Here is a 24,195-nt window from a genome sequence, read left to right on the forward strand (position 1 = left end):
GAAAATGTGAAAGTGCCAAAAACTGCAGTTCCTTGAACGCCCACTTGAGGCTGGCTCCAGAACGAGTCAATCTGCATAAAGTCCCATAAGAACACTGTCCTACTTAGAGCCATGGCTCTAGTGTGTCTAAAAACATCTATAAGTAGACCCTCAGAGAAATTTATTGTTTCACAAGTTCATCCATGTAGAGAAGTGCATACTGGAAACGCAGCTTCAGAGTTTGTGTGAGGAACTTCTAAGCTACATCTTAAGATCTTAAATATCTCAGTAACTGACATAGCTTGTGAAATGCGTTTTGTCTGGAGACGGCCCACTTTGTGATGGAATACAAGATGGTATCATCGGCATAAAAATGAGCATTATAGAGCTGAGTTAGAAAATAACTCAAATTCTGTTGCCTAATATATATTTCATATACTATACAACCTAGTTTCCTAATTGGTGAATCAGGTGAAAACATCAGAATATTAATATTGTATCTGTGAACATGTTAGCCTACTGATGTTAGCATTTAGTATAGCTTCAGAGTTCTGATAACATGGCTGTAGACTCTTGTTTACTTCAGTATAAGATGGCCTCATCTGACCAGATGCCCAGTTTGTCACAGAACAAACAAGGTTCAGATGAGTTCATTTAATCTCACTTCTCTCTTCTCTTAGCTTTGTGTGACTCAAACCTTCTCTACTGAGCTTCGCTGGGTCTTTTATCATGGTGTTTACTGCCAGGACGCTGTCAGTGAGACAAAAAGGGTTACACAATATGGCTGTGTGAATCATCACAGGTAACACAATGTGAGGTAAAAATGAAACCATAGTCTGGATTGCAGCTGTAGAGCTGAGGTCTACTCATCCAATGAACATCTGGTGACCAAGAGAGGTGAAATCTTTGTGACATCGTCTAAACGTTCACTTTTAAAAGTAGAACTATAGATGCAACCAGAGATATTGTCTTTTTTAGTCTTAGTGTATTAGCCAAAATTCAACTCAACCTAATGTAGCCTTGAGATTCTAGCTTTGAGCAGAGATGAGTGGGCTACAGAGGTCCGTTAAGCTCACTCCTTTCATATTAGCATCGATTCTTTTCATTTTTAAGCTTCAGATGCAACTGACACTGACTCAAGTGACATCATCTAAGGCTTCTCACAGCTCCCTCTGGTGGCTTTATACAACTTTTGAGAATGAATTCCTCTGTGAGAATACATACAGTATTTTTTTTTTATCAACGCTGTTACTATAAATAAAAGGGAGAAACATTGTGAAAGCATTTAACAGTTGTTTTTAATTTTACCATAAATAATACAAATGACACGTCTCTTTTTCACTACAAACAAACCCAAATATAGAACTAGAGCTTCCTAGAAGCTAACAGAAATAGATAACGATATAAAAACATTCAAAACATTGCAAACATAACAGTGTAAATCAAAAAAATGTATGCTCCAAAGGAAGAACGTAGCCTCTCTCCTGCATTATCTGTCAAAAGTACAACAACAAAATAAGCATGTCATCTTTCTTAGTGAAGATAAATGAGCTGATGTCGGCGCTGCTGCTTTCTATCCTTTATAACTATGGACTTTGTCACATACTTTCACTTGAGGTAAAAAAAAATATATATTGGTTACAATCACAAGGTGCTCAAACTTTATCAAGTACAGTAGGAGTTAACATGTAGCTTAGCTCTGACTTTCTATATTGAAGCTTAAGTGAAGTTCATGATGTTAAATGGAAGTTAAATAGAATATTTATTGAAGTTGTTTGATTCAATAGAAGATTCTCTCTGTCAAATCTGCAAATTTGCATTAGTGTGCAACAAATTTGGCTACTTTCAGTGACCTACAACTGAGTGATCTCCTGACATAAAGTAACCAAATAAAATGTAAACTGACTAAACGAATACCACCCAAACTCTTTCAAATCTTTAAAAACACACTCCTCAGGAGGTTGCATAATTAAAATATACTCTGTTATCCAAAAGGAACAGGCACACAGTTATTCTACATCCTGAAACAAAACTTAGTCCTAAAAAATACAGATATGACTTTAGCTTGCTTACTTACAATATTCAATATTTACTACAAGATCATTTCTTTAAATGTGATTTCTGGAAATGTGATGTGACATATCAATCCAGATCAGGGAAAAGCTACAGTTGCACTGATAAATCAGTCAATGTAGTAAATAATAAAATAAATAATACATCATACATTTAAAATATAACAAAACAATGACAGACTTGGCTTTTAAATGATAATTTGGTAATGTCACCCACTTCTGACACACATCATCACACACTTTGTTTTTGTTTTTTTTGCTTTCAGTCACTGTAGTTTCACATTCAAGTTGGAAGAGAACAGATTTGAGGCCTAAAAAGACACTTTGTGTTGAGGTTATTTGCCTTAAAGCACGACTATAGCCGTTTCCATCCAAATGTATTAAAATTTTTTACCGTATTTTGAATATTAGGAGTTATGCAGTAGGTGGTACCAAACCAGAAGAGGAGGGTGCAACATGGTGCCATAATTAAAAGAGCGCCAGTCGAACCTCAGCTGATGAAAAATGAAAGCAGATAAGCAGGACGTAAATATGACATTTCTGTTTGTTTCATCTATTAACGTGATGAGTTAAATGTTCACAACGTCAGAACCCATTAAGAGCCTTCAAAAAGGCAAAAAATCACATCAAACAAGCTCTTTTTTTTTTTTTTTTTAAATTGAGGTAGGTTTTTTTTTTTTTTTTCGAATTCTGCCATTTCCATTAATCTTTTCTGATGTGATACCTCAAAATACATTAATGGAAACATGGTTAATGTAACTCTAAAAACAGGAAATGCCACATCCTGTCTATTACAAATTAAAAGCTCATTTACACGATAGTTTAATTCAATATACCAACGAGTTTGGAAGGTTTGACAAGTATCTTAAACTGGCTAATGTTAGCTAACATTATATACATAGTACTTAGAGACATTACTTAGCCAATTCACTAACGACTCTTCTCTACTTGTGCTATTGTTATACTACATTTAAGTATTTGCCATTATCTATTTTTTGTTATTTATGGCTACAGTGGCTGCTGTTTGGCGACATAATCTCACTTCAAGTGTCCTGTGTAGACGTCTGTATTGGTTAAAACTGTTTTGCAATCACAGCTACAACATCATTTTCTTTTTGTGATCTTTGTTTTTTCTTCAACTTGGACTACAGTGACGGTATACCGGGCTCTGACATCTTATATTTCACACAAACAGTACTTAGCCTTAACACATCAAGTGAAGACACCCGGTGAAGTCTCTTAACTGACAGACATCGCTGAAATGGGCCGTCATTTGAGAGTAGACCTTTGATAAACCTTTCAAATAGTAACTCAGGTGCTGAAATATTTAGGCCTGTTTCACCTCTTCTTCATAACTGATGGGTGTGGTCACACGTGTCTTTTGCTGCACCTGTAACCACACCTACCAGCACTGCATCAAGATGAGAAGTGAAACCACTGGAGGTCAGCAAAGTCAGGATTTTCCAGGGGTGTTTCATTACTCTTTAAAGTAAACGTAGTGTTTTTCATTGGCCTGGATTTATGTGCAGCGTGTCCGTATTTAATTTGTTTGCTTGTGTGTGTGACATGAAAGGAAAGTAAAACATGTTGGGAAAACATGAGTATGATTTAAAGGGTCGCGTTTTAAGACATCAGCACAAAATATTGGCAACTTCAGTACAAAAACCAATATCGGCCAAGTTGTAGTAAAAATGGAACATCCATCCTTTTTGCTTTTTGGTCCACTCAGCCATGACTAGTGTCCCTTCAGCTTTTCACCACCATGTGATCTTAAACTCATAGATGGGCCTCTTGCAATAGTAATGATTGATAAGGTGCTTGTCACAGACGCCGATGCACTGCTGCTCGGCGGTGATGCCGCGCTCGGCCAGGTCACTGACGATGCAATGTAGCAGGTCGTAAACGTCTGCCACCGCCTCCCAAGGTCCGAAAGAAACGTCTACCTCGCAATGGTGCTCAAAGAGTTTGGCCTCACTGTCCGAACGCTCGAAACGCAGAGAGTTAAAGAGAGGGCGCTCGTACGGCGTGATAGGCATCTCCTCCTTGTAGACGCAGATCTTCAACTTGGCAAATCGTGCTTTTTTCTGCATGGCCCTCAGTTTGGCAATCTCCACAATACGCTCCAGATTCTCTGAAATAAAAGCAGTATTTATTATTAATAGCATTTTAAATATTGGATAGGCTTATACATGTTTTCATTCATGTATTTCTTCTGACCTGAAATGAATTTGCACAAATATGTAAAACAACTTCTAAACGTCTGTGTGCACCATGTACTGTAGTGACGACCTACCCACACTCAGCTTTGTGTTTTCTGTTTGTAGCTCTCCTATTCACATCACGTCTGTGTGAGACTACACAGGTTGTGAACATTAATTAACCTGCCACTCAATGCTGTTGTTGCTGCCTTCAGAGCAAAAAAAAAAAAAACCAACTGAATTTAATCCTTGAGTTTGACCTAATTTTACCTTCGGATACAAACGCCAAAAGCCGATTCAGATTCAGCAAAATTCTAGCAAACAACACAGAGGTGGACTCATCTTTGTTCTTTGTTCATTGTTGTAATTTGTGAACCATGAAACTCCTCAGGATATCAAATCCACGGTTTTGTTAATATCTGCCAAGGCGAAACTGTCTTTACTGAAGTCTCATGTTTCCCACATGTGAAGATGTAGACTGCAATTGGACTATATCAGACTGATAAAACTTCAATTAGGAGGATATCATTATCGAAAATAAACATCCATCAGCTATGTGATGATCTATTTACAACTCCAGAACCTTCCTTTGAATCGTAGCATTTTAAATTTTTCTTCAGAATCAGAGTAATCCAGTGATAGTCTGTGCATTGCAGACAGGAACTCTTAATAGCTAATTCGGCATGGATTTAAAGGTGCCAAAGTTGCCAACAAATGTGTGAATTTTGTTTTATTCTTTAAATCAGAGACTGTAAATCAGACTTTAGTTACCTTTGTAGTAGGGCAGCAGATCCAGGAAAGCTTGCCGAACTTTCTCCCCTGTGAGCGGCTGAGTGTCCTCCAGGCTGTCCAGCAGCGGGCCGATGGAGTAATACTGAGCCTCTCTGTGCACTGCTCGCACTCGGTCCCTGTGAGGAAGCTCACCTTCACGGAGGAAGTTTAAGATGTCCCTGTGGATGGAGACAAATCCACACATAACCTTATTACAACCTGATAAACTTGGCTTTGATGTAAATCAAATCAAATCAATAAATAATGGATGTAGAATTTAAATGTGCTCGTATTGTTTTCAAACAATAGTAAAAACTGAACACCAACCTCACCACGCACAGATAACTGTGCCTGACTGAGCTGCTTTGTCTTTAGGGCTGCACATAATTATTATTTTGTCTTACAGATTATATTAATTAATATACAAAACATTAAATAAAAACTCCCATTGCAATTTCTTTAAAGTTTAAGATGACATTGCACTTCTTTCACTGTGCAGAAATCACTCGATAAGACAAGATCGCCACGTTGCTTTAAAGGATTTTCATGATTTTTGCATCATTGTTGTTAAATATTTGGCAAATCAAGAGTCTTAAGATATTGTTATGTTCCTGATATGGCGACAGAGGATTTTATCTATATCACCCACGACTCACGTGTTTTTTGCACTACCAGACACTAGGATTGATGACAACAGCTTAAAATAATGTCATGAAATTGAAAAGTAATTTGGCTGACATCGAGCTGATTGTTGGATGGAGCACTACGCTCTTTAGTCGTCACATTTCTTCTTTCTTTTCTTGGCTGGCTGGTGGTGGAGCGGCTTCTGAATGAACCCAGTAGCCAAGGTGTGAGGATGCTTCTGTGGAGCATGAAGGTTTTTGGTGAGAGTGACTCACACATTTTTGACCTGATGTGACTGAACCACCTCATTAAAAGGCTTCTACCTTCATTTGTTCTCTCGGTATACTGAGAGCTACTGACAGCTGAACTCATCCTTGAATGTATCAACAGACTTTGCCAGTACAGTTTTAATTCTGCCCCCTGCAGCAGAACCTGGAAGGCTTATGAAAAGGGATGAATGTGGGTGAAATGAATGCAGAAAAATACAAAGAACTCCTGGAGGAAAAAGCTGCTGCAGTGAACAACACAACAGCAACTTGGAAGAAGATTTATTTTCCACAAAGACAATAGCCAAAAACCTAGCCAACCAGTATTAATGTACCACATGAAAAGGCTCCTTCTGAGTGGCTGAGTACACCTGCAGTGGGTCAGTTCTTCCTTATTTAATGACATACATATCTTCCATCTCTCATTCTGCCACTTCTCTCTTTGTAAATCTTTAATATGCACCTCACGCAGGAGCATTCATACAGGACTGACCTTACCCCAAGCCACTTCTTACGTAAGTCGTACATCTCCGCTCTGCTTGTCGTCACATTCATATTTAAAGCAAAGTGCATTTGCTTTTTAACCACAGCAGTGACGTGGTGGAGAGGGATGGCAATATCGGTCTGTTGGTCTGTGCACCACTTTGGTCCAGACTTAAATTCTTAAAATAACTTAAACATTTAGCTCATTACACACCATTGTAAGTTTATCGCTCCACTTTATGTTCACTGTAATCGCTTTTGTGATGTTAGTTTAATAAACTATACTCTGATTTGTTTTGTCTGATGGATCTCAGCGTTGAACAAACATTTCGCAGATCTCCGTAAAGCAAGTCTTTTCAACTCTGATGAGGTTCGTGATACAGGGGACATCCCACGCACCTCATTATTTGTAATTATCTAATTAGCTCCACTGACTTTGCTTGAAACTTTCCACTTGCCCTTTCTACTCCTCCACAATGCCGAAAGACACTGACGTGCAACTAATGGCCATTGTGTGACAGACGCGTAAACATATCATATAGGCAAATATGTCTGTGGATATGCAAATGAGTTTACAGCTCTGGCAGAAGGCAGAGAGACCAATTTGTTTCATAGAATACCTGACTCATGGATATCTCTGTATATGTCAGAATATGAGTTGTTATCAGCAGATTTAAAACCACTTTCAGACTGCAGTGTGAGCTTTTTTAGGAACTAAATGTTTGTGCTCCGCTGTCTCTCTCTCTCTCAGTTGCCATCTACACACTTCCAGCTCTCCTCTCACGTACTCAGCAGAAGATATTGTTTCAACCGGACTGCGGACAAACAGCTACATTAAATCAATGTGATAATAACGATGTTGTCTTCTTTTCTGTCTAATGAATCAACAGCAGATCCATTGTTGATATTTGATATTTCAAAGCCAGGGTACAGGTCGCACGGCGGCTACTCACCCAAAATATGTCCCATCTCGATCGATGAAGTAGCGTCCCTCGGCATCGCGAGGGATGTAATGACGCCCGCTGAACATGGCGGCCAACATGGTGTCCTCGAATCGTCGCAGCGTGGACAGCCGAGTGGTGAAGTACGTGCCCCCGACGTTCAGAGAGATGACCTCTGGAAACTTCAACATGCAAATGGAAGAAAAAAACGGTAAATAACAAAAATGAGAGTCTGGAAACTGTGCTAGGAGTCATAAAAGTGTGCGTGACACAAAACATCATCTATAGCTGGGTATTTCATTGAACATTTACCAAACCAGTGCTTGAAATTTAGGATGTCCAGTTCTCCCAGGGACAATAAAAATAGCATCTGGGGCATTTCTGGGACAGCAGAGAAATTACAAATGAAACTATTACATTTATGCATCATGCAATATAAGCCAATATCATTTTAGTTGTTAGTTGTTCGAATAGAAATAATGCAAAGCACAAGCTCTACACTACACTACAAGCGCACACACACACACACACACAAATTCGACCAGCGTTGCCCACTTGGTGACTTTATTGCTAGGTTTAGTGACTTTTAACACTCTCCAAGCAGCTTCTTCTAAAAAACTATCTGTAACCGCTTATCCTCACTAGGGTCACGGCTGACATTGGGCGAGAGGCGGGGTAGACCCTGGACAAGTCGCCAGTTCATCGCAGGACACATAGAGACAAACAAGCGTTCACACTCACACCTGGAAATATTTGAATAGTTTGATCCGATTTTACTTTACAATTTTCTGCTTGTGGTGAGGATGGAGAATCTTGGCTTTTGGCCTTTTTTTTGGCTTTTAATTCTCAGCAAGGTAAAGGTGACAATTAACATGTAATACCATCCAGCCCTCAGTCCAAGCAGCTATACAACCACACCACAATTAAACATCGTCTAGAAGCAGCAGTATACCAGCTGACTGAAAGATTTACTGTCTGTTCACTGTCAGTTGCATTTCCTGTTGTTCCGTGAAAATAAATGTTCAGTGTAGATGCATGAAAAAAAGATGTGTTTAAGTTTCACTTATTGCTCCTAGACTAATATCTGATTAATTCATCCATCAAATGTTATGTTGTATGATATGTAGCGATCTGGTTCCTCCTTGAATTGGACTGTTCTGTTAGATGGTATGTGCCCACCTACAGTACAGTACTTTATCTTTTAACCTTGTTTGTTTACAATTGGAAGACCTAATTGACTTTAATTTGAATGGATGTCAGGGAGCTGCTGCTGGCCTCCTCTGACTGGTGGCTTTAACGGTGGCTATATTTATATATTCATATATATTACCGGTGATGTTTGTCTATATTAATTTAACCGGGAGGACTGAAACTTGGTGTGCATGCTCCTTTGACCTCCTCATAGATAATAGGAGATGAGCGGCTGAACTGTTAGAGCGGTTGTTAATATTTAATTCAACCACACTCTGTATTTTTGCAGTGCTATTATTTAACTGTACACGCACGCAATATCTCAACAAATGGTGCATCACCTAATTTATCTTTGGATTACTCAAAGACCTGTTAACATGTGTGAGGAGGAGCCAAGACTTCACTGTCACCCCACAGATATAAGAGGATTATTCAGCAGGCTGGACAAGTCACGTGGTCACTCTTTAAGTCATGTGACAGCCAATCATGACAGGGCACAGCTGGCCCAAGCCACCACTGACACCTGTAAATAGCCATGCACTGCAAACAGTATAATAAGCTGGTACTAAAATTAAGTATTTACCACTGTGAGCATACTTATTATGGTTATAGTGAAGGTTAAACAGAGTGGATACTTGTGCACTTATGTATTATTATTAAATAATACGTGTCATAACTCTTGTGTTATAATAATGAAGCACTTTAATGTTTCAAACTTGACATATGAGTGTGGTTTGTTAGACATGGTTAACCGGGTGAAGCGGCCTACCTCCTGCTCCTGTGTGCTCAGCGCGGAGCGGAGCGGCTTGCTCAGGGTGAAGTTCGGTGCTGGGGAGGCCGGCTTTCGGAACTCGTCCTCCGCAGAGTCCGAGCTGGACATGGCATCGCCCGGTTTCTCGGTGTCACCTGCGGCCGAGAATACCACCATCACTCTGGGTAGAGGCAGCGTCCGTCTCTCCTGAATGAACCTCCTTACCCGTGTAGTAGCGGCGGGCAGCGGGCTGAAGGACAGAGACTGACGGTCCCTGCTGCAGCCGTCCGAACCGTTAGAACCGCTCGAGCCATTCTGCTGCATGCGCGCGGCGAGCCAACAAACCAGGGGACGATACTGTAGCGCGAGCCACCACAGCCGCCAGCCGCGCGACGCTTAATGAAAACAACAACAACAACGCACGAGGGGTGTGGCGCGAGCGGCTTCCAGGGACACACCTCGCTTTCAAAGCGAAAGCGGAAGTGGAGTAATGCTCCCTTTAAAAAAAAAAAAAGATCAAACTGAGTAACCACAGGTACGCTGAATGTTTAATCCAAAGTGTTAGGTTAGCAGTTTGGACTCGGCCCGTGCTTGTCTTCGGTCATACGTGCTGTGACGTGACACGAGTGTACACCGTCATCACGTCAAGGAGGAGCGCTCCTGGCCGCGAGGGAATAAAATCCGTTATAAGAGGAGGAGATTTATGGAAAGTGTGTAAAGATTTCTTTGCAGGAATGGAGAACGATGTTCATTAGTATGTTTTCAATAACCTGAGTTTATTTTTATTTTTATAGAGGTCCAGGCAAAAATGCAATAAACAAAATTCAGGACTAAGAATAGAAACCTGGGAACAGATGCAGGAACGCAGATAAGCTACCAGACATATAACGGACAGACAATTAAACTAAGGAAACACAAGAACTAAAATATAGCTGCAAGCAGCAATGAGGGATCCAAGCTAATCGGTCGATCATGGGATAATAGTACTTACTTACATATTCACAATATCTGCAACCATCACATTTCAGTTCTGAATCCTAACACATCAACTAATAGAAGCAACACTACATTTTTGCTAATTGCAGCGCCCCCAAGTGGCCGAATTGAACCAAAATGGGGTCTCGAGATGTACAAGCAAATTTGATTTCGATACGTCAAACCGGTCCCGAGATATAAGCTCACATCTCATTTGGCGCCTTCGCCACCAATTTCGAATGATGAATGAATTCGAAATTGAAAAATCCATCTCCTAACTTTTTTTGCGGCTTGGTCTGAAGATCCTGTCTGCCGATTTTTGTGAGAATTGGCCAAATTTTGAAACAGCTGAAACTTTAGATTCACTTTTGCCAAAATCCAATATGGAATCCAACGATACCCGCTTTTGAAAATTGGGCTTTTTTCAGTGTATCCAGCACTGACTGTTGATTTCATATAATTTAACTAGAAAATTTCTAAAGGAATTTTGAGTGTGCGTGACTCTGGCCCTGTCGCCCCCATACATTATTACTGACACTGCTCAGCAAATTCAGTACTAGAAAATTCCCGCAGAAATTTTGAACAGACAGAGACAGAGAAAATGCTGAGACCTTCCCTCGAACAGGAACAATTTCGGGCCAAACCCTATTTCCAATCACTGAACCAACATAACTGGGAGCTTCCTGTGCCCTTCCTGAATGTCTACATAGGCATTTTGTTTCGATAAATGAAGAAATGTGCTCTTGGGAGCAATGGAAAGAAGCGGTACTTCTGTTTTACTCTGTTTTTAACATGGCAGTCAATGAGGCTGAGGATGGGGGTTGCTGCCGCATCTTTGCATCTCCCGCCAAAACGATATATCTGACAGTTTTAGCAGGCGAATGTGAGTCTATGTATAAATCGTGTCTGTAGTGGGGCATTTGAGGCCACGGTAGTCGAATACGTTTTATTTTTTCACTGATTTTTCTCTCTGCTCCTCACTCTAGCTGATGATGTCATCCACTGTAGCGCAAACATTCCGCCACATACACACCCATTATAGACCCAGAAATTTGACTAAAAACCTGCTCAACTTCAAATCTCTTAGAAAAGTAATAGCACTCGATTCGGGATCAAGACGCACGTTTTGATATATAATTTTTTGGGGTCCTCTCACCGCTGCAGGCCGCATTAATGTCAATTACTCCCAGAGCTTGCTAGCTCTGTGAGTAGTTGACGAGTGTCGTCAGCACTCGTAAACAGGATAACAATAGTGTGGGAGCCCTTTGGGTACCCACACCAATAAGCGCAGTGGATAACATATAGTGTGCGCCTTACACGCACACTCAATAAGCGCGGTGGATGACATATAGTGTGCGCCTCACAGACACACTCAACTAGAACTAACAAAACAAAAAATATTTCATAAATAAATAAAGTAAATCATCTTCATTCTGCTAGTTACCTGCCGTCTTTGAATGTGAGAGAATTGGACCTGAAAAGTCCTTGAATTTAATGTTTAATGTGTAGGAAACATGGATTATCTATCTATTCAAATTGAAGGGACTTGAAACCAATACAGTAATTATTCTCTGATACATGAACAACTTTTTAATCTGGACTCAGATACATATATACAAAAACTTTAATCTGGATGTGCTAAATCTTTGCTAAAACCCTTTCCTCCTCCCGCCAGTCTCCATAGGGGTCTATTTACACTGATCCCATAAACCAGCAGCTGTGGGTCCTCTCGTCCCCTTTGGAGCAGGCTTTGATATTACTGCCATGTAAATACTGTGTTACAACAGCACAGAGGCCCTCCAGGTATCTACTGCAGCTCTTTTATTTTAATCTGACAAGGGATGCCATGAAGTGTCGTTTGAAGGTCTTTTGAGATGTTTGGATTAATGATCTTTAGATGTGGGAGATTAGTGGAGAGGTCCTGATCATGTTTGGGATCTTTAAACCCATTTTCACGCGTCTCTTTCAGCTGTTTTAGTTATCAGAAGTTTGTAGTTTGGGACTGAGCAGCTAGGTGGAGCCGTGGAGCTGTGCAGCAGCATGTGTGAAAAATCACACATTACTCTTCTTAAATATGTATACTCAAATTCAGCAGAATAATTATGAGTATTACAGTTCTAGAAACGTCTCCATTTAATATAGTACATTTACTTTAAGTTCTGCACAAATATATGCTTCAACATGTTTGTCAAAGCTGCAGATTGTCTGAGATTAAGACATGTGCAAACAAAGCTTTGATGGAGGCACACTGCAGACAGTAGTGTTGTTACTTAATCTCAAGACAAATTACCTCAGTCCCATCAAAGGTCATTTTGATGACCGGGACAAACGCGTCTTTAATTGCTTAAAAAAAGACAACAACATGGTCAGTCACTTGCATGAGAGACAAATGTCCTTTGACTTGTATGATGAGCATAGTATGATATATAATGAACCACTTATATGACTTACCTGTATGTCTTTGACCTCCTTCTGAGATTTCAGTTTCTCAAAGAAAGAGGTAAAGAAGTCGTCACGCTGAATAAATCCTGGGCCAACACAAAGGGCATCAATATCAGCACCTGTCAAAACAGCACAGATTCATATAAGAGCAAAGTCGACATTTATTTTATGTCATTACGCTCTGAAGCAGGAGGTAACCCAGCACTGAAAGAACCTCTGCTGTGAGTCCCTTTGAATAAAATGTGTCACTTTGAAATTCATGGCTCACATATTTATCACACAGCAACTTCACAGATACTAACCTTCTGTGACTAAACAAAGTTTGATCACACATTATGAAGCACATAAATTAAAGTCATTAGTAACAGTGAAATACAAGCTGACACAGTACTGACATGCCCTCACAGCTGAGGAGAGAAAAACTTACCTTTTGAGTGGACTCCTAGATGATAGGAGCCAAAGGGGAAGACCTTTACACCAACTTTGGCGGTCACAATTTCGGGTACATTCTAAAATCAGAGGAAGTCATGTGACATATTTTGAATGTTCATTGTCATATTTGGAATGTTTGGAATTACTTTTGAAACAACCATACAGATGAAAAAGATGTCTTACCATTGCTTCGCACATTTCTGTGAGCCAGTCCTTGTAGAGTGACTCCACTTTTTTGAGAACGTTCTCTCTGCAAATGAAACATAAAGAGCATTTTCAAATATCATCATTTCTCTGAAGCAAAGCATACTGTGGTTCCATCCATGTGTGGTCTATGATTTGTGGCTTCACTCATTTGAGAATGTTGTTGTTTAACTGATTGACCAACTCAAGTAAGAGGTCTCAATAGTGGCATAACATCCAAGTCACACACACAAAAACACTAAAAACTCTCACCAAGCTGTGTCAATTACAATATGAAAATAATTAGATGGAAACAGATGTATCATACCTGTGAAGCAGTTCAGCGTTGCTCAAACACTCCATTTACGATGAGACACTTCCACAGCTCACTGGAAAGGATCAAATCCCGGATTCCTTGGCGTGTCAAGGCTGATACAGTCAGTCACCCCATAATGTTTACGGGGTGCTGGGCCTGATGGAGCTTGGCTCTTAATTGGACTGATAAAAAGGACATTTGCATGTTAGTGAATTTGTCATGAAGACATATAACCACAGACGCAGACATCACATGAACATCACGTGACCTGGGACCCGGGTTTTAGTCGTTTAGTCGTCTAAATAGAAATGGTTTTGATACGACTTGTGCTTTTAGTGAAAGATATAAACACTAAAACATCAGTCCGTTTGTTTGTCACTGCACCCATGATGTTATTATTATTATATTCATATTTTGGAGTGTAATGATGAACTTTGACTAAACTAAAAGTAGATCTGACCCTAAATGATCACGTTATAACGACATCATTTATTATTTGTATGGCATGGCAGCAATACACTTCTGTATATAAACAAACACAAATGAACTGTCGGTTAAACGTGAAAGGTGACAAAGCAAGAAAACATTCAGCAGCTAAAGAGCTCTGGAGATGGTGGAGACGAAAACAGATTTAAAAAGTTACATTTGTCAGGTGACCAGAGGAAAGACTTCACATTGACACTCATGTTGCTCTGTAAATCCACCATGTATCAGTGTTGTGTTCCAGGTTGTTTCCACTGCCCCCAAGTGGTCAACAAAGAGAGAGAAGTACAAGGCCGTGAAGTGTTTCCATTGCTGCTTTTAAACTGAACAGCAGAGACAAGATTACAGTTATAATATCAAACTGAAACCAGTCCAATGAAGCTGCATGTCATGTGTGATTTTAAGAGTAGTGTCGATCCAAACCATAAAAATTAAATTAAATTATATGAAATCAACAGTGCTGGATACACTGAAAAAAAAAGTGATTCTGAGCATTTGTAAATATAACATAAATGAAATCTGTGAAATTAACAATAAAAATCTCAGTTTGTATCTTTACATGAAAATTTATCGTTTGAAATGAATATGCATTTGTTCAAAATACAATATATTGTGTCATTTTTCATGTGTTATGGCTCGGAACACCAGCCAACAGGACCGCCAGAAATTAGACGGTGCCAGCCTGTTGGGATACTAGTTTTCATAACTTTGTATAATCTTTTCATTTAAATTGAAAATGCCATGGTTAACTTGGTTAACTTGCAAGTTAAGTGGATACAAAATAGTTGATTCTAGTGTAATTTGAAGTTATGTGTTATGTGGTTATATAGAAAAAACACACTCCTGCTATGTTTAAGGCTTGTTCGAAATGCTAACGGGATCGCTAGAATTAAACGCTGCCAGCCTGTTGGGACGCTAGTTTCTAGTTTTCATAGTGTTGTAAAAATAAAAAATAAACTTGCTCAAAAAGTGACTTGCAATTATTAATGCATGAACAAGAGAACTGTTATTTTGTTCAAACAGTGGCCAGAAGTCATAAAAAGTAATGTGGAAACATATCAGACAAGTATCACATTCAGTTTCATGAAGAGTGTAACTATTTTAAAGATGCAACTCCTTAATCAATGTGCAAAATTTCACAACTTTTTACCATACGGTTCTCTGGGCTGCCATAGACATATACAATTCAGGTCTAAATTAAATTTGTACATTTATCTCAAATCTTCAGATTTTATTTTAATTTGTTTCTCAGTATACAGGAAATGTGCATAATGAGTAGGTTCAAACCAGGAAAGTTCTTGCTGTGAGGCAACCAAGTTAACCATGGCACACTACATTTAGAGTTTTTTGTCGAAATATGTTTTCAAACTTTCTTCTGCTTTCTCCATTTGCACTGTGTTGTTAACATACTGTCCAAGTCCCATTTAATCAATGTACTACTGTGTGCACACGTGCGCGTAGGCACATACAGTACATACAAACCACGCACTATAAATGGATATATAAACGTACACCTGTTTAAGATAACATATCAGTCATCCAAAATATGTGTCTCTCCAAAGTTTCATGGCTGTTTGGTCACCAGTTGGCAATACAACCGTGCGAATCACAAAAGATCCATCACAGCGCACTCAAGGTTCAGCAAATGCTTCTCTACACATAAAGCAATTTTCATGCTGTAAAGTAATTAAATTAATCTGCTCTACCTTTGTCCTGAGCTGCTCTAATTCACACTCAATTTGAGAGAAACTGAAATGTACAAACAAAAAACATGCAACATAAAATCAAACTGTTTATTTGCCTACAAAGGACACTCTAATGTTTAAAGCCCCTTTTAACCCTCAGGGGTATTATTTTATTATAGAGCTAATGTGGGCACTACTGGGAGCTATGATTAGCCTGGATTAAGCTTCAGTTATGAGCATTTGTCCATGGCTCATACTCGTCCTGTGGTGACAGCTTCTCCTCTCAATACAATGGATAACAATAGAAGTTTTATGGATGATGAAGATAAGTGTGAAGTGCTCAGTCTCTATAAGGCAGGAATACCTGGAATATTGATCCACCCCCAATTGTCTAAACTTAGCCCAGGTGGCTGATGTGGTCAGGTCTATATAACTGCAGACCGAGACTTGGACGTTATCTCTCAGGAAGTTCGGAGCGTGTGGGGAAACTTCTCACCATGGTAAGACTGCCCTCCTTCTTCTTCAAATCCTTCTTAATGTGTTTGCTCTCCTCACCTCATTTGTTCAGATCTCTTCTCCTGGGTCGGTCATCCCAGGACTCTGAAAGAATATCCAGTTTATGTCTGATACTTTATAGTCCATACACAAGGATGAAGGTGCAAAGTTATTGTATGTTGGAGAAAGATTATTTCAAACATATGAATGACTAACTTTTTATGTTCGATATTTAAATAAAATCCTGAATGGTTGTTTGTCAAGAGTGTACACTGCCTCTCAGCCTAAGTCAGCTGAGATAGGCTCCAGCCCCCCCCCCGTGACCTTGATGAGGATAAACAGTTACAGAAAATGGGAAACCCTCACATGACAATTAAAGTATGGTTAAGGTTATGTATCCAAATCTCTTGGTAAAAGGTGTGGCATAAAAATGTCTGTCAAATCATGTAAGTGGAGGCAAAACTTGCTCATCATTTGGCTATTTTTCATGTTTTCTTCTTCTTTTCATGTGTTCTTCTCAGGGATCCAACAACTAAGTGTCCTGCACAGTGACTCTGTGTCACAGCATGTGACTCTTACATTTCGGTGTCATTGAAATTAAGCCAAATACATAAATAGATGAAGCTAAATGCCCATGTTGGAGCATTGTCTTATGACTCTGCATAGCTATGCACTGAGGTAAAGACACTCTGATTGAAGGCTGAAGGTTGAAGGTTGATTGTGACTACATACATACAAAAAAAAAAAAACAATTCCACAATCAAGCATTAGACCAAATTATGCAGTAATATTGAAACTAGATTCACAAAAGAAAAGGAAGACACAAATTATCACTAGGTATTAAAGGGATTAGCAGTAAAGTAATCATAGAAAAACTATGTTCCACTAAATCACAAATCACAGCTGTACTGAAAGATTATGCACCAGTAAGGGCATTTGGGTAGAAGACTACATATGTAGAAGATATACATATGTCTGCCAGTGTAGTGGTTGTTAAGCTTCAAGTGAAGCCAACTGCTGGTGTCAAAATGAAGTGATGTCAAATAGTTAAATTCACAAATAAATACTCAGACATTAATGACAAAAAGTGGGCCTTTATATACAAGCAATCTTTCTGCAATTCTCCCATCAGGCACCAAAGAAGGCAAAGAAGAAGACGACCGAGGCAGGCTCCAATGTGTTCAGCATGTTTGAGCAGTCACAGATACAAGAGTTCAAGGAGGTAAGACGATGTATGGCAGCTATATTTCTATAAGTCTTGTGTCATCAATAATTTCATCTTTATATGTGGCATACGTGCATGTAAATACAAGTACAGTTACACAACATTTGCGCTAAAGTTAAAGTAATAATGTTCAGATTTTGAAAGTAACGACTTTTACTTGTCTACTTTTAATTGCCTTAACCTTATTTTCAGGTAAGTAAAGTCTTCCACCACTACAATTAGTTTGAGTTTACAATTTATTTCCTGAATACTGGCCAACAGTATTAGGTGGTTCTTAGACTTAGACAGGCTGAACAAACGTCTATTAATCTGTGAAAAAGGTAGTGTTTGATCCATGTGAAAACATGCACACTAACAGGTGAAGATGCCTTATTGCTGTAAAATGTGAGAAATGATAACATATGTTGTGTGTCTTTCACTGCAGGCCTTCACCATCATGGACCAGAACAGAGATGGTTTCATTGACAAGGGGGACCTGAGAGACACGTATGCTGCTCTGGGTGAGCTGCCTCATATCGTAGACTACAAAACCGGTTTTAAGGACCTTTAGGGATCCAAATCAAACTAAAATGAATACTCAGTTTTACTAAGAAATCTGTATATATCAAGTGTTGATCAGGGGGTTTGAATTTTTGGTTCTGACAATGTCAATAGTGGTAATTGGATTTCTTCACCAATGCTTGCTTCAACCTAAGTCCTTGTTGAATGACAGAGTCTGAACATATCTCCAGATAAGTTCAACACATCATATAAACAAGTCTGGTTCAAGCATAACTCAAAACAAAATTATATTAATAAAGTAATAGTTTCACATTTAGGGGATTAGAAGTTTGATACTGCTGTCATACGTATATGCAGTGATATATGATGCTGCAGCGAGCAGCTGGTTAGTTAACTCAGCACAAAGACTAAACAAGGAACAAAATCTTCCGAACAGCACCTGTACCTGGTTTGTACTTCAGTGAATAATACATCATTAATACTATTTAGAGAGCACAAGAATATCTTTATTAATCTATTTATTGTTCTGTAAAGGAACTGAAACCCTTGTTGGTTTTGCATAAGGCTCCAGCTATACACCACCAAGGCCTAACTGTTTGTCTGCTCTTATGCAGGTCGTCTCAATGTTGGCAACGATGAGCTGGATGAGATGATGAAGGAGGCTCCCGGCCCCATCAACTTCACCATCTTCCTAGCTATGTTTGGTGAGAAGCTCAAAGGTTAGTAAGGATATATGTGAACTACTGCTGCATTGTTGACCATAACACATGTGAATCGTACAGATTCTGCTGACTTCTCTCGACCTATTTCATCTTCATTTGGCTGCTTTTGGCTAATGATAGCAGGGCATGGGCAGATATAATCTAAAAAATTAATAAAGATTAGTGAAGATGCTTTATTTATAGTTTTGTTGTTTCCTTTATGAAGCTCAATAACAGAAGGACCCTCATTTTTATTTGCCAGTACAGAACTTTACTGTCTTTTTTGGTGTCAAAGCTGGATTTGTAAAAGATGTTCCATCTTTTAGGAACTGACCCAGAAGAAACCATTCTCAACGCATTCAAGATCTTTGACCCTGAAGGAAAAGGCTTCCTAAAAGGAGACGAGTATGTATTTACAGTATAGCCACGATGAGCTAAATGCTAACGTCAACATGGTAACAACGATGTAGGTATAATGTTCCATGGTCACCATCTTAGCTTAGTACAGCTGGATTTGATGAACATGGAATTCATGTTGAGGGTATTTGGTCATAAATCAAAGTATTGGACCTGATGGTGACGCTAGAGAAAAGTCAGGGGATCATCACAGTCTTTGAGGTTCATCCTCTGGGCACCATGATGGATTACCATGTACCAAAATTCATGGCAATTCATGAAATAGTTGATAAGATGTTTTAGTGACACGAGCACGAGCAGTGTTATCATGTAGGATAATGCTGAAGAGTATTTCTTTGATAATTACTTGTTCAAAGTGCTACATTTTAAAACGTTCTAAATGTAGAAGATAGACAGTTTAATGTTTTGTTTTTGTGAACACGTTTTTATTATACATAACTTACCAAAATTATATATATTTGTCAAGTTTAAAGATAAAAAATATAATTTCCGTCCACAGGATTAAATACCACCTCATGTCTCAGGCTGACAAGTTCACAGAGGACGAGGTAATGCACATCTATCATCTCTTACAGAAAAATCCTACTGTTGTGGAGAAATTGCTGAAGTCAAAGGTCAATGGTGAGGTCAGGAGGGAAGAAAGTGTTCAGGAGCCTCTGATGTCTTATGCTGTAATATTTATTGAAGCTTGGCCAAGGAGAATTAGAGACACTCTCGAAGTACAGAAAAGGTGCCTTAGTCGGTCTCACATTCTGCTGAACTCATGCTGGTGGTCAGACTTTAAATCCCAAGATAACATCACAAATACTATACGCCCAGAAATAGTCAAAGACAATTTTTTTTTTTTTTAAATTATTGTTTTTTTGGCCTTTTTATGCCTTTTATTGATAGTACAGCTGAAGATAGACAGGAAGCAGGGGGCAGAGAGAGGGGGAATGACACACAGTAAATGGCCGTCCGATGCGGGATTCGAACCGGGGCCAGCTGCAGCGAGGACTGTAGCCTCTACACACGAGGCGGCTGCTTAACCCACTACGCCACCGACCGCCCCCAAAGACAATTTTTTTACCCATGTTAGTGCTACTGTCAGCACATTCTGGAGACACTGTTGCCACCACTGTTGCCACCTGCTGTCCTCGAACAAAGCCAAACAATTGCTACTGCCGAGGACCTCAAGGCCCACACATGACCCCGTGTAACCTAAGGATAGAAAATTCCATAATGCCTACCATGATGAAACAGTTACAGATCAACAATAGATATCATAGTACCTTCACACTGAGAAGTCTTGCCTGATGTGTTGCAGATAATTAATATTATAAGACACAAACCAAAACAGAACATGCATGGCATGCTGCGTTAGGGGCGTCAAAGATGGAAACCGTTAATGTGAAGCAATGGAGCATTAACGTATTTGATACAGCTGAAAGTGATACATGAAACTGTGAACAGAAATGTACGACTGAAAACTAACCACAGAAATTCGGTTGTACACTACAGGAGCACTGAGAGGTGAACACAGAGGGCTTTCTCACGTGTGCACTGATGCTGCGTTCACATTGTATTTTGTACACCAAAATTAAGCATCTGGGTAAAAAAAAAAAGCCTCCATATTATCACTCCAAGTTGGTCAGCAACAGTATCTCCCACTACAAAACATTGCTGGGAGTTACTCTACATCTAAATAAATCCATAATTAACACTAATTCAATCAATTTACTTAATTTTAAAGCAGCTCATTTCAAATATCCAACACTGCAAAGTAGTTTGTTAATAACATGTTATATTTTGTTTGTTTAGTTAGTGAGCCTGAGAGAGTTTTTTTCCCCTACCAGTACCAGGCTAACTGTTTCCTTGTATACATGAGAGCGGTATCAATCAACCCATCTAACTAATCAGTTTATTTCTTCAAAATGTCACACCTCTGCTTCTATGACCATGTTGGGGTTTTACACTGGGAGCTGAACTAAGTTGTAATTATTTACTGTTAATATATATTTTTAGATAAGAGGAACAGGAAGAGTTTGTATAATGTAATAAACGCAGGTTGAGAAGCAGAAGTATGTTTTATATACTATAAAATATATATACAATATATGAGATAGTTGACTTTGTATGCTGATTATCAGATTTAGACAACTCAGTGTGCTTCCATAGATTATATCTTAACATTTCAAACATACACAGATCAATTCTATTGATCAACTGATTCTAAATTTGAGTTTTTACTTTCATCCATCTTCCCTTCCTTCAGGTTAACCAGATGTTCACAAACTTTCCCTTGGATGTTGCTGGAAACCTGGACTACAAGAACCTGTGTTACATTATCACCCATGGAGAGGAAAAGGAGCCGGAGTGAAACAGTCACTAACAACCCTGAAATCACCCGTCAACCAGTTGTCAACCAAAGATCATGTTTAGTCTTGTTTCACCGACAGTTGTAACAATAAAGGTTTTCTGTGTTCATTACTCCTGCATGAGTTCGTTAATTTAAGTGGCGTTTTACATCCTCTGTCAGCCACCCCACAACAACGATTTCCTTCAATAGTTGGTATCTCTTGATAGAGAGTCTTGATGTATCTCATGCATAAAATTTTTTTTAAAAATTTCACTTGCAGTGACAGTGAAGTGTTTGCACTGTATTGCTCCGTCATAACGAGATTGATTAGCCTGTTTTTAATTAAAAATGTTTCTTAAATGTATCTTGAAACAAGAAGGAATAAGGCATGTTGCAAACATTTTGCAATGAAGGAAGGTTTAGATATCCTTACTCCACTGGCACTTGTTTTTCTTATGCGTTATGTTTTAGAAGCTCTTCATGGCGCCACTGTATTTCAACCTTCATGCTAGGAAGGAGGTTGAAGCGAGGAGGTTGCAATCAGCAACTACACCGCTGCAACTAAATCCTACAGACTGATCCTTTGAACTTAGTGCATCCAATTTGGTGTTGATGTGTGTTCTGGACATGCAGGCTTGTTTAGTAATTTAGTCATTGATTAAATACATTAAACTATGTAATTCAATGAAATCATTTAATTAACCCCCAAAGCTACAGCATTTTGCTAGGCTAGGCAAGTTAGGTTTTATTGAGTTAGTTACTTCCCCCTCAAATATAATTTAAGTTGGAGCCACTGTCTTATAAATGCAATATTATAAACTCAAGACTTAGTAAAGTACGAAGATGTCAGAGCATCAAAGTTGATTTTTCAATAAAGGACGCCACATTTACTACCTAACATTAAAAGAAAAGAAAAAGAGAGAACAGACAGTTGTGCCACCGCCAGAAAGTCAACTATGCTTTAATGGAAAATGTTGGATGCAGAATTGTATCAGGACGCTTATTTTGAACTATTTCTAATATCAACTTGCTATGTAAACTGTTTTTCTCTCTTGTAGTCATCCTAATCACCATACTCATCATATTCGCATGTTTTTCTTCCTTGTAGTATCCTTAGACGACTATTTGTGTCCTGTCTGTAGCCTGTTTGGCTAGCCTGTCTCCTGTAGAGCTAAACTGTGGAAAAGTCATAGTTGTATTATTTTTCAACCGGTATTGCAGTTGTAGCACTGTTGCTCAATACCAATTGAGCAACAATTTTCAATTTCAATTTCAAAACTTGTTGTTACATTTCACAGCAGTTTACTTCACTGTCCATCAGGAAACTCTATAAACCGCAGAGAGCTCGGATGGAGAAGTGGGATGACATCAGAAAAAAACCCAGAAAACATTTTCTCCAGTGAAATATTCGGTGGTATGTGTAGACTTAGAAAGCGTTCTTGTGGGCGTACCCGAAGTACAAGTACAAGTACAAGTTACATTGTGCAGAAAGACTTACATAATGTTGCTTTAAAGGTCCAGTGTGTAACATTTAGGATCATACAGTATACCATCATGATGTAGAGTATATGGGTCCAGTGAAAATTTGCTTGAATAGGCACCATCTTGGCATTTGATATCTTGATACCATGTTTCTGCAGTAGCCCAGAATGGACAAACCAAACACTGCCTCTAGGGGGGCCTTTTGTGTTTTTCACCAGTTTCGTGGCCAACCAGTTTACAATTCACCTTCTCTGGTTGGCTTCCCGCAGTAGTGGGGTCGACCATGAAGTTAATGTTGAGATGTGACTCTCATATGTGGTGCCAATAGAACATAATGTATAAATACAGCTAGAAAACTGTTCGCTTTAAAGCCATCATTAAGCAGCTTTTGTCTTTCATTAAATGATCAAAACAGCACAAGCAGTGGATCAGAGCGACGTTTTTGTGTCCACTTCAAACCACACACAGGCTGTAGACGTGAGCCTACTTGAGTGTGACGGATGTGGCGAGATGTTGAAAGAGGAAGCACAGCTGGTAATGCTTCTACCGTCTCAAATTCGAGAAGAATGAAGACAGCGGCACCACTGAAGGTAAAAGCAGCAACTTTATATCTGCTTTATGCATATATAAAACGTCTATATTCGTAGATAAACATAAATGTGACCAGAGTGACATTGAAAAGGACACAGTGATGAAGAAAAATCAGATTGCTGAGAAAAGTTGTTTTATTTGCATTTCTGTACTGTGTCCACTGACAGAAGCATTTTATTTCAGCCAACGAGCCATAACAGTACCCCAAAAAGTAGTAAGTAAGTAGTGTGCTCAACTTAAGAGCAATTTTGAAGTATTATATGTACTTGATAGATGTCTTATAAACAGAGACAGAAACAGAGATGTGATAGTTGTAGCTTGTTAGTTCCTTAAGTTACATAGTAGTTATGACCATTGTTGGCACTAACTAAACAGTTACATTTTTTTTCTTCACCTTAACTAGCTGAAATATCAGATACATATACATTACATGAATGCATTAGATAAAACGCTATGATATACACTTGTGATGCTTCCAGTACATTTTGGTGATATTACTCATGTATTGTTGTACTAAAAAGTAAAATCATGAACTAAAATCAGAACTTTTATTTGTAATGGAGTACATTGAGTGTGGTATTGCTGCCACCACTGCTCAAAATACAAAAAAAAAACAATAGCATCTAAAAAAAAGTCCAATGATTTAAGGAATG

General features: G+C 38.9%; 2 protein-coding genes across 4 annotated transcripts; one reads left to right on the plus strand and one right to left on the minus strand.

Annotated features, from left to right (window-relative positions):
• Positions 1–1,260: 1,260 nt before the first annotated feature.
• kctd7 (potassium channel tetramerization domain containing 7) lies at positions 1,261–13,169 on the minus strand. Of its 3 annotated transcripts, XM_027273875.1 has the most exons (6): positions 13,121–13,169; positions 12,703–12,812; positions 9,295–9,431; positions 7,347–7,516; positions 5,021–5,199; positions 1,261–4,182 (listed from the first exon to the last, which is right to left on the minus strand). In XM_027273875.1, the coding sequence occupies exons 3-6, from the start codon at positions 9,403–9,405 to the stop codon at positions 3,806–3,808; spliced, it is 837 nt and encodes a 278-aa protein (XP_027129676.1). In that variant the 5' UTR covers positions 9,406–9,431; positions 12,703–12,812; positions 13,121–13,169; the 3' UTR covers positions 1,261–3,805. The 3 variants fall into 3 exon arrangements, with proteins under 3 accessions (XP_027129676.1, XP_027129675.1, XP_010729147.2); XM_027273874.1 differs by lacking the exons at positions 12,703–12,812; positions 13,121–13,169 and adding an exon at positions 9,502–9,914; XM_010730845.3 differs by lacking the exons at positions 12,703–12,812; positions 13,121–13,169 and having other exon boundaries at positions 9,295–9,914.
• A 3,021-nt stretch (positions 13,170–16,190) lies between these two features.
• Positions 16,191–21,600, plus strand: LOC104918953 (myosin regulatory light chain 2B, cardiac muscle isoform). The gene is made up of 7 exons (XM_027273288.1): positions 16,191–16,292; positions 17,420–17,509; positions 17,937–18,012; positions 18,628–18,732; positions 19,041–19,119; positions 19,631–19,679; positions 21,386–21,600. The coding sequence occupies exons 1-7, from the start codon at positions 16,206–16,208 to the stop codon at positions 21,488–21,490; spliced, it is 591 nt and encodes a 196-aa protein (XP_027129089.1). The 5' UTR covers positions 16,191–16,205; the 3' UTR covers positions 21,491–21,600.
• Positions 21,601–24,195: the final 2,595 nt, after the last annotated feature.

The sequence above is a fragment of the Larimichthys crocea genome, chromosome XXII (assembly GCF_000972845.2).
Source record: "Larimichthys crocea isolate SSNF chromosome XXII, L_crocea_2.0, whole genome shotgun sequence".
Lineage (NCBI taxonomy): Eukaryota > Metazoa > Chordata > Actinopteri > Sciaenidae > Larimichthys > Larimichthys crocea.

Bases quoted from the DNA above. Each gene is read 5' to 3' on its own strand.
- kctd7 (XM_010730845.3), bottom strand. From the start codon at position 9,600: ATGCAGCAGAATGGCTCGAGCGGTTCTAACGGTTCGGACGGCTGCAGC. The intron at 7,517-9,294 runs GTAGGCCGCTTC...TGCATGTTGAAG, and splicing joins TGAGCACACAGGAGCAGGAG to TTTCCAGAGGTCATCTCTCT. The intron at 4,183-5,020 runs GTAACTAAAGTC...CTTTTATTTCAG, and splicing joins TCTGCTGCCCTACTACAAAG to AGAATCTGGAGCGTATTGTG.
- LOC104918953 (XM_027273288.1), top strand. From the start codon at position 16,206: ATGTGGTCAGGTCTATATAACTGCAGACCGAGACTTGGACGTTATCTC. The intron at 17,510-17,936 runs GTAAGACGATGT...CTTTCACTGCAG, and splicing joins AGATACAAGAGTTCAAGGAG to GCCTTCACCATCATGGACCA. The intron at 18,013-18,627 runs GTGAGCTGCCTC...GCTCTTATGCAG, and splicing joins AGACACGTATGCTGCTCTGG to GTCGTCTCAATGTTGGCAAC.